Source organism: Leptopilina heterotoma, unplaced genomic scaffold (genome assembly GCF_015476425.1).
Source record: "Leptopilina heterotoma isolate Lh14 unplaced genomic scaffold, ASM1547642v1 Lhet_27, whole genome shotgun sequence".
Taxonomy (NCBI): domain Eukaryota; kingdom Metazoa; phylum Arthropoda; class Insecta; order Hymenoptera; family Figitidae; genus Leptopilina; species Leptopilina heterotoma.
Window position 1 is genome coordinate 2,585,916 of NW_025110978.1, and position 10,168 is coordinate 2,596,083.

General features: G+C 22.6%; 1 protein-coding gene across 1 annotated transcript; it reads left to right on the forward strand.

Moving 5' to 3' along the window:
* Positions 1 to 130: 130 nt before the first annotated feature.
* LOC122503706 lies at positions 131 to 7,664 on the forward strand. The gene is made up of 5 exons (XM_043614354.1): positions 131 to 220; positions 721 to 1,152; positions 3,616 to 3,937; positions 4,037 to 4,582; positions 6,572 to 7,664. The coding sequence occupies exons 2-5, from the start codon at positions 1,012 to 1,014 to the stop codon at positions 7,231 to 7,233; spliced, it is 1,671 nt and encodes a 556-aa protein (XP_043470289.1). The 5' UTR covers positions 131 to 220; positions 721 to 1,011; the 3' UTR covers positions 7,234 to 7,664.
* The last annotated feature ends 2,504 nt before the right edge of the window (positions 7,665 to 10,168 follow it).

The window sequence follows — 10,168 nt, forward strand, 5'->3', positions numbered from 1 at the left end:
AATCTAGAAATCCTTTCAAATTTGAATTCTCCGCTATTTCAAAATGGATTCGTGATACTAAAAATATTTACCAATCAGAAATGAAGTTTAGATCACGAAACTGTGAGAATGCGCCTTTAGGGTCACTTTCTCTCTCTCCTCCGCTCTCCTCTCTTCGATTTGTTGCGCGTGAGTCATGAGCAAAGAGAGAAAAACGGTGGAGTGTCATTGAGGCCTCCAGGTTTGCAATGAAATTTTTCTTTTTTCACTCATTAAATACTTTTTTAAAAAATGATGCATGATTTCTTTTGGCAAAAATCTAATTTTATGGAGCATAAAAAAAAATTTCGGCAAAAGTAGATAATTTCATAGAAGTAGATAGAAATAATCCTCGCAAAGTTTTTCCTTATAAAGAATTTTTATCCATACCATTATTTGTTTACCATAACAAAGTAAAAGTACAAAAAAATAACGAAGTATCAACTTTATTTAATAAAATAAAATAAAATCTGTTATAAGTTAACTATCTTCATTACAAATTTTTAAAAATTAACCATTTTTAACAAATCTCAAATTAGTCATTCAATGCGCAAGCGCTGAATATTATAAAAGCAAATTTTACTAATTTTACTTGTAAATAAAAAATTCCAACAGCATTAATTTGTTAATGAAGAACAAAATAATTTATTTTTTAATTAAACAAATTTCGTTTAGTAACTATTTTTAATATTTTCTTTTAAGGAAATATTTACCAAGATTACCAACAACGTAAAATAGCCTATTTGATGCTCCTTTGACAAATGGATGTGTCATTGTTTTGTTAAAAAAAAAAAAAAAAAAAACAGTGAAACTGTGTTAAATACATTTGTTGTGATTTGTGAACGGTTAATAATCAACTTCTTACATCATTGTTTTATCGTATTTTTAAATCGTAAACAAAAATAGAAATGAAGAATTTGATAAGAAATTGAGAGCAGGAAAAAATATGAAGCTCTGTTGTGATTGAGAGAAACTCAGTACTATATTTCCATCATGGCTAGTGAACATTTAAGTGGAAATGGATATTCACCACTTCCGCAAAGTATCAGTAATTCTGATTCAGAAGATGAGGATGATCATCTTAATGGACATAATCATTCGATTCATAGAGATTCGGATGATATGACAATGACGGTATGTACTTCATTTGCATGTAATTATTCAAATTCATGTCTAACAAAATTTTTACACGAAGCAAATGTAGAATAAATTTTACTATTCTATAAATAGTAAAAGATACTCTATGTAATGGAAAATTTAAACTATCAGCAATACAGACATTTCTGTAAAGGAAAATTTTATTTTCGGAGTAAATTTCGCTATGTTCGAAGCTAATCATGATTATAAAGTTCTGAAGGTTTATTTTCTTTTGCTTGCAATTAAATTTTTATTACAATAACTTTTTGTCTCTGTTACAACAATTAATCAGGACTGTTATGATTTAAATCATGTTTTAAATTAGGGTTTAAATCATGTATTGAATTAGGATTCAAATCAAAGACATGTTTCCATATTAATCATGATTTAAATCAAATTTTGACTTAAAAATGGGTTTGTTAATCAACAATAACTTAAAGAACAAGGCTCGAACCAGTATTTCTTAAAATCGATTATTTTTAATAATTTTCGAAAAAGTTCTTTGATATACTTATTAGAAAATGAAAACTTCAAATAATTTTAAAAAAATCCGCAATTAAACTTTCTCAAATAAATTAATTTCACATTATTGTTAGATAAAAATATGAAAAATTCAGATTTTCAAAGATTTTAATTTGAAACCTTTTCAAAATTCAATTATTTCCAAAAATTCACGTTCAAATGCTTTTAATATTCAATTATAATCTAAAATTTTAACTACAATCTATTTTTAAATCAATTTTTATGAAAAAATTCTACTAGAATTCAATTATTTAAATACAAAAAAAAACAATTTATAGAATAATTGCATGTTTCTTAAAATTGAATTCTCATAAAGAATTTTAATAATAAATTTTTAAATAATTGAATTCTTTTGACGAATTTTAACAAAATTTTTAAGAATTTTAAATCGAAGAGTAATTTGATTAAAATAAATTGTATTAAAAATAATTGAAATTCTGCAATGAGTTTTATTATTTATCAAAATAATTTAATTCCTAAGAAGAATTTTATTATTTACCAAAATAATTGAATCCCTGTAAAAATTTTATTATTTATGAAAATAATTGAATGATTGCGAAGAAATTTATAAAAAAAATTTGTAAATAATGAAATTCCTGTGAAATTTGTATTATTTTTTGAAAATAATTAAAGGTCTGTGTAGAATTTTATTAAATTGTTTTTTAAATAATTGAATTCTTTTGGAAAATTTTATTATAATAGTAGACGCCTATTAAAAGTCATTGAATTGAGGAAAATTTTTGAAAATAATTGAAATTTTGCCAAGAATATTATTAAAATTTTTGAAAATAATTGAATTTCGGAGAAGAATTTAATTATGTCTAAAGATAATTGAAATTTTGACGAGAATTTTATTAAAATTTTTGAAAACAATTGAATTTTGCTTAGAAGAATTTTATTATTTGAAAAGATAATAAAATTGGAATTTTTATGAAAACTTTTTAAAAAAAATTAATTCTACAGAATTGTTATTTGAAAGAAAAGTATGAAAAATTTAGATTTTCCAAGATTTTAATTTGAAACCTTTTCGAAATTCAATTTTTTCTAAAAATTCATGCTCCAATGTTTTTAATATTCAATTATTATCTAAAATTTCAAAAAAAATTAATTTTTAAATCAGTTTTGATTAGAAAATTCTACGAGAATTCAATTATTTAAATAGAAAAATAAACAATTTATTGAATAATTGAATGTTTCTTAAAATTTATTTCCCATAAAGAATTTTATTAACAAGTTTTTAAATAATTGAATTTTTTGACGAATTTGAATAAAATTTTCAAGAATAATTACATTTTTCAAGGAATTCGAATAAAAATGTATTAAAAATAATTAAAATTCTGACATAAATTTTATTATTTATGAAAATAATTGAATTATGGCTAAGAAATTTATATAAAATTTGTAAATAATTGAATTTCTGTGAAATTTTTATTATTTATTAAAGATTTGTGTAGAATTTTATTAAATTTTTTTTAAATAATTGAATTCTTGTGAAAAATTTTATTAGAATAGTAGATACCTATTAAAAATCATTGAATTGAGGAAAATTTTTTAAAATAATTGAAATTTTGATAAGAATTTTATTAAAATTTTTGAAAATAATTGAATTTCGGAGAAGAATTTAATTATTTCTAAAGATAATTGAAATTTTGACGAGAATTTTAAAAAATTTTTGAACATAATTGAATTTTTGCGAAGAATTTTATTACTTTTGAAAATATTGAATTTCTATAATCATTTGTAATTTCTCTAAAATTATCCAAATTATATTGTACAATTTACGGACTTTACGGACTTTTTTAAAAAAAAACTGACTTTTACGGACTTTATAGGAAAAGTTACAGACTTTTACGGGATTTACGGACCTAGTTCGAGCCCTGCTAATATCTTTGTATTAGAATTTTTAACTCTACTTTTGTTCATTATCTTTCAAAACAGGAATCACTGCATAAAAATGGCCAATTTCATCCGCTCGACGAGACCCAAAATATGGGAAATCGAATAAGAAATGGAAGAAGTTCTCTAGGTTTTTGTAACGACAATATTCCAATAATGGTTTTGGATGGAGATGGTCACGATTTATGGAAGCGTCACGATATGTCGCCCGTGAGGCGAATTTGCCTAGTGTTTTCGATACTCCTCTGCATACTGACAACCCTCGTATTTTTGTACGTTTTGCCTTGTGATAATTCAAAAATTTGTTCCGAGGCCTTAGGACCGAAAACTTCCCTATCCTGGGAAAAATCTTTAGAAGGTATAGGTAAGTAAAAACCGAATTCACATTTTCCTTCAAATTCTTCATTAGTAGAATTTACTTTACTTTAGTATTCAGTTTACTAATAAAATTTACCGCTTTTAGAATTACAGGGTCCAATTTCAGTACTCACTGGTAGACCATCAAATCTAATTTTTCTCCTACGTGGACAGAAATATGGAAATTTAAATTCACAAGCAGCAGGTTTGAGAACCGATGGCGGTGGAGTTTTATCAATGGAAGGAACCACAGGCGTTCCTTTATGGTGGACATATCCAAAAGGTCCTCCAACCAACATAAATTGCCTCTTTCTGGATGCAAAGGATTCAAAAAAATTAAATTGCATCGTAGTCGGAGAACAGGGACTTTTGGAAAATATTGATCCAATCACCGGATATATTCGATGGATATCGACAAATCACACCGATTCAAATTTACCCTTACTTCTGCCGGATGTTAATTCGGATAAAGTCAGCGATCTCCTCACCGTTCAATTTGGCATCGAACCGAAAATAAAATTGATCATTATTTCCGGTGATACTGGAAAAACACTGAAAAGCTATCCAATCACAAACTGTGAATCGGTAAAACTTCATAGACTAACTTCGAATTTCACAGTTCAGTATTTTTGTAAATCATCAAATAACCAGGGTAAGTAAATCGAATTTTAAGCAACAATTTATCTTAATCTTCTCTCAAAATCCAAGGATTTTAATTCCAAATTAGTGAAAAGTCCTTCACTGATTTAAATAAGTCCAGGGCTCGAACTAGGTCAGTAAATCTCGTAAGGGTTCGTAAAAGTCAGTTTTTTTAAAAAAAAGGTTCGAAGTCTGTAATTTAATTAAGAAAAGACGAAAAGTTCGTAAATTATATGATATAATTTACAGTATTTTAGAAAAATTACAAATGAATGCAGAAATTTAATTATTTTCAAAAATAATCAAATTCTTTACAAAAATTCAATTGTGTTCAAAATTTTTTAAAAATACTCGTCAAAACTTCAATTATCTTTATAACTAATAAAATTCCTTTCCGAAATTCAATTATATTCAATATTTACTATTTTAATAACATTTTCAAAAAAAATTCACTTATTTAAAAAAAATTTGATAAAATTCTACACAAACCTTTAATTATTTTCATAAAATAATAAAAATTTCACAGGAATCCAATTATTTTTGTAAATATTAAAATTCTTTTTAGGAATTTAATTCTTTTTATAAATAATAAAACTCATTGCAGAATTTTAATTATTTTTAATACAATTTTAATGGAATTCCTCGAAAAAATGTAATTATTCTTAAAAATTTTATTAAAATTCGTCAAAAGAATTCAAATATTTAAAAATTTATTGATACAATTCTTTATGAGAATTCAATTTTAAGAATCATTCAATTATTCAATAAATTGTTTTTTTTGTATTTAAATAATTGAATTCAAGTAGAATTTTCTCATAAAAATAGATTTAAAATTGGATTTCAGTTAAAATTTTAGATATTATAATTGAATATTAAAAGCATTAGAGCTTAAATTTTTAGAAATATTTAAATTATGTAAAGGTTTCAAATTAAAATTTTGAAAATCTGAATTTTTTGTACTTTTCTTTCAACTAACAATATTGTGGAATTAATTTTTTTGAGAAAGTTTAATTGCGGATTTTTTAAAAAAATTATTTGAAGTTTTTATTTTCTAATATATATTTAATAAAAAAATTTACGAAGAATTGAAATTTTGTAAAATTGAATTGTAAACAAATGAATTTAAAAATTCTTAAAAAACTTTTTCAAAAATTATTAAATATAATGCATTTATAAGAATTTTAGTTAAAAACACGAAAAAAAATTTTAATTTTGGAAAAGTTACAAATTATTGCAGAAATTCAATTATTTTCAAGAGTAATAATATTCTTTGCAAAAATGAAATATTGTTCAAAAATAATAATTTTTTTTACAGAGATTCAATTATTTTCATGAATAATAAAACTCATACAATTTCAATTATTTTTAATACAATTTTAATAGAATTTCTCGAAAAATGTAATTATTCTTGAAAATTTTATTGAAAGAAATTCAAGAAAATTCGAAAATTCAAGAAATTCAATTATTTAAAAATTTGTTTATAAAATTCTTTATGGGAAGTAAATTTTAAGAAACATTCAATTATTTAATAAATTATTTATTTTCCTATTTAAATAATTGAATTCTAGTAGAATTTTCTAATATAAAAAATGATTTAAAAATGAATTTCAGTTAAAATTTAAGATAATAATTGAATATTAAAAGCAATATTGCGTAAATTTTTAGAAATAATTAAATTTTGAAATTAATTTTTTTGAAAAAGTTTAATTGAATTTTTTTATATTATTTTAAAATTTATTTTTTCTAATATTTATTTAATTCAAGAATTTACCAATAATTGAAATTTTGTAAAATTGAATATTGTAAACAAATGGGTTTGAAAATTGTTAAAGAACTTTTTCAAAAATTAGTAAAAATAACCGGTTCATTTTTGGTCCGTAAAGTACGTTTTTTTAAATACTTTCACTGGTTCGAGCCCTGAAATAATTAGAAATTTCTTCTGATTCGAATTACTAGACGAGTCTTTTTAAATTTAGAGATTAAATTTTAATTCCAATTCCAGAAACATTGGAGTCAATTGCCCTGGACGAATTACTCTCAAATTTGTCATACGGACAAAGAAAGTACGAACCGGTGTCCAATTATTCCTTCACTAATAATGCGGCCTTAGGAGAAATTCCAAACATTTGGAATTTAAGTCCTTTCTATCGGCTCTATGTAAAAAATCAAGGAGAATGTCCAAGTGAAAAATGTCAAGTCAACGTGACAATTACCGTTCATAAACAGAACGATACACGAATAATTTGGAGTCATTTTGGTTCCGGTTCATATGCATCATTACCAACAGTTCTAAATAAAACGGATGAACCATTAAAATCAACAGGATGTGTTTTGAAATTTTGGCATTGGTCAACGTCAAATGAAAAGGAAGCTGAAGACGAATTTGGTCTCGTGAAACGAACCATAACCGAGAGAGTATTAATTATTCTAATGAGTGGTTCTGATTTTCGTGCATTTAATGCTAGTCAAAGTGATATAATTCAATTGTGCAAGGGAGATGTCTGTCAACCAAATCTTCAATCACAAATACAGTCAATGGCAGTTGTCGATCTTGACAACGATGGTTATTCTGAATTAATAAGCTATCGATCGTCTTACGAAGGATTAAATTCAGATATTTTATCATCAAAAGTACAAGTAGTCAAACTTGACGCTGTTCTTTAATAATTATTATTATTAAAAGTAAAGAAAAGCGGGTCAAAAAACAAGAGGTAAGTTAAAGGAGAAAATGGACAAATTTTCCCAATTTAACAGAGGCTATAAAAATATCGCGACGATATAATAACCAAAAATCGCTTAGTCATTGTACTTATAAAGATATTATTTTCTACACCTTGAAATAAATTTTCAATTTCAAAATAATACATATAACAGGGTTGTCACAGATCAGGGAAATTAGAGAAATTTCAGGGAATTTTATTAAATGTACTAAACAAAAAATGAGATTTCTAGAATTTTCACAAAACTTCTGGTTTTTCGTGTCCCAAAAACTAATACTAATACCAAACAACTAATTAAAAATTTATTTTAAAAATAAAATTTACAAATTGAGTGAAATTTTTTTTAATTAAATTGAAAACAATTAAATTTTAAGGAGATTTAGAATTTAGAATTCTATTTAAAAATTAAAGTTGCGAAAAATTTTGTTTCAAATTCTAAAAAATTATGTTTTTAAAATCTTTCAGTTCAATTTTCCAAAGATAATTAATTTTTTTAAACAAACAATTGAAATTTCCTAAAATTCTAATTAAAATAATTGACAATTCACAAAATTTTACTAATCATAATTGAAATTTTTTACAATTGAATTATAAAGAATTGCAATTTCTTAAAAATTTTATTAATCAGTTTATTTTAAAAAGATTTTAAAAAATTTAAATTCTTTTCGAAAATTGAAGTTTTGAATAATGTTATTGAAAATTCTGAAAAATTGTGTTTGTCAAATCTTTCAGTTCAATTTTTCAAAGATAATTAAATTGTATTAAAAATAGTTTACACTTCCTAAAATTTTTATTAATCAGTTAATTTGAAATTTTAAATTCTTTTGAAAAATTGAAGTTTTGAATAATTAAAAAAAAAGAATTTTTGTATTGAAATTTTTAAAGATAATCGAGGCAAGTTGATGGCAGTAATTAATTTACTTTTAAAAATATTAGACGCCCTTAAAGTTTTAAAATAAATTTTTGCTTTTAAAAATTATCCCTTTGTATAATAAAACTCTTCTTGATTTTTTTTTTCATTTCTTTTTGTAAAAATCAAAGAAAAAGTCAAAATTCTGTATGGAAATTAGACAAAATCAAAAAGTTAAGGGATAAAAATTAAATGAAATTTAAATTTTGTGGCAACTCTGTACAAGTACTTACATATTCGCATCACTTTTTAAATACGCATCGAATTAATCAAAAAGAAATTGTTTTAAACTGTTAAATCTATATAACAAAAAATTGCAGTGTGTTTTTAACTGTTTACAAAATGTTGTTATTTTTAAACATAAAAAACAATAGTTTTATTTTAAGTTTCCAAAGATACTTAAGAATTTTAATAATAAGTATTAACATTGACATGTATTAAAAATTATAATTCAAATTTCATGTACTTCATAGAAAAATTTACAAAATCGTAAATTTCTCTTCTATTTATTTTAAATTAAATTTACATTATTTATTAACTCTTTTGTGATATGAAAAATAACGCACTGAATATTAAAAACAATTTTAATATTTAGTGTAAAAATGTTTGTTTGTTAAATTAAAAAGAAAAATTGTGACATTTTATTAAAACAATGTATATCTATACGATTGAAAACAAAAAAAAATAAATAAATACACTTTTTTTTAAAAAAAGAAGATATTTTGTTCTATTTCAACTACTTTTGTTTATTTAAAATCACGTAAATTTAAGTAAAAAAAATACGTAATAATCACAATAATTAATTAAATTGTAAAAAAATATATAATTTAAATTTGAATTCAAGTAATTTTATTTTAACAATTTTTCTCTATTCAAAATCACATAATTTTAAATACAAAAAAATTTATTATAATAAAATAAAGTAGCAAAAATTTTATAATTTAAATGCAATCGATTGAGAAAGACTAGGAAAATTTTTGAAAAAATCTCGAATGTAATTTTTGCAAATGTAAAATTATGTACGGCAATTGTTGTCAATTGTGATAAAAAAAACGAAAATAAATAAATAAACAAACTGACCAATGAAATTGTAGTATCCTAAACACACCTCCGTCATCGACCAATGAAATTTCGAGAATAGAACATCCTGAATATTAATCTGTCTGACGGTGACGACCAAGAAAGTGTTTTCAGTCAAGTACACACAATTCTGTTTTTAAGGGGTCTAAATAATTATTTGTCTTGATAAATTTTCCGAACAATACAAAATTGTAAAAATCTTATTGTTAAATGTGTCTTAATTAATTTTTTTGATATAAACAATTTTTATTAAAAAATGACAATTTCTCAAAATTGTTCGTTCTATTCTGGTTATTAATATTATTCAGTCTTTAATAATTTTTCAATTTTATTCTATTTCCAAAATAAAATTTAATTAATTTTAAATGAGATCGATTGACAGAGACTAAACAATTTTTTGAAAAATTCTCGAATGTTATTTTTGCAATTGTAAAATTAGGAACGTCAATTGTTTGTTAATAGTTAATTTTTATTGATTCTTTATTTACTTATTGATTTTTATTAATTTTTTATTAATATTACATTCTAATAATAATATAATTAGTAAAAATAATAATAATAGTAATAAAATATTAAAATAATAATATTCATATAGTATTATTTATTATATCTTTCTAATATTAATTTTGTTAATTTTTATCAATTTAATTTATTAATCAATTAAAAATTTTATTGTTACACTTATTCATAGCCGAAAGGCACAAAGTAGGTATAAGAAATAATAATCTTAATTTTATACGGAGCTAATTTTTACCAATAAAACAAAAAATTGCTAACAAAAAAATTTTGAAAACATATATATAATATAAACTTAGAGTAAGAAAATAAGTAAAAATAATGTATAAAATAAGAAAACTAAAAAAAGAAATATACAAAAATTACAGTTTAA

What these genes read in the sequence shown, in the direction of transcription:
- LOC122503706 (XM_043614354.1), top strand. Translation starts at nt 1,012, where the DNA reads ATGGCTAGTGAACATTTAAGTGGAAATGGATATTCACCACTTCCGCAA. An exon ending in CGGATGATATGACAATGACG is followed by an intron (nt 1,153 to 3,615) that starts GTATGTACTTCA and finishes CTTTCAAAACAG; the next exon opens with GAATCACTGCATAAAAATGG. An exon ending in TAAATCATCAAATAACCAGG is followed by an intron (nt 4,583 to 6,571) that starts GTAAGTAAATCG and finishes TTCCAATTCCAG; the next exon opens with AAACATTGGAGTCAATTGCC.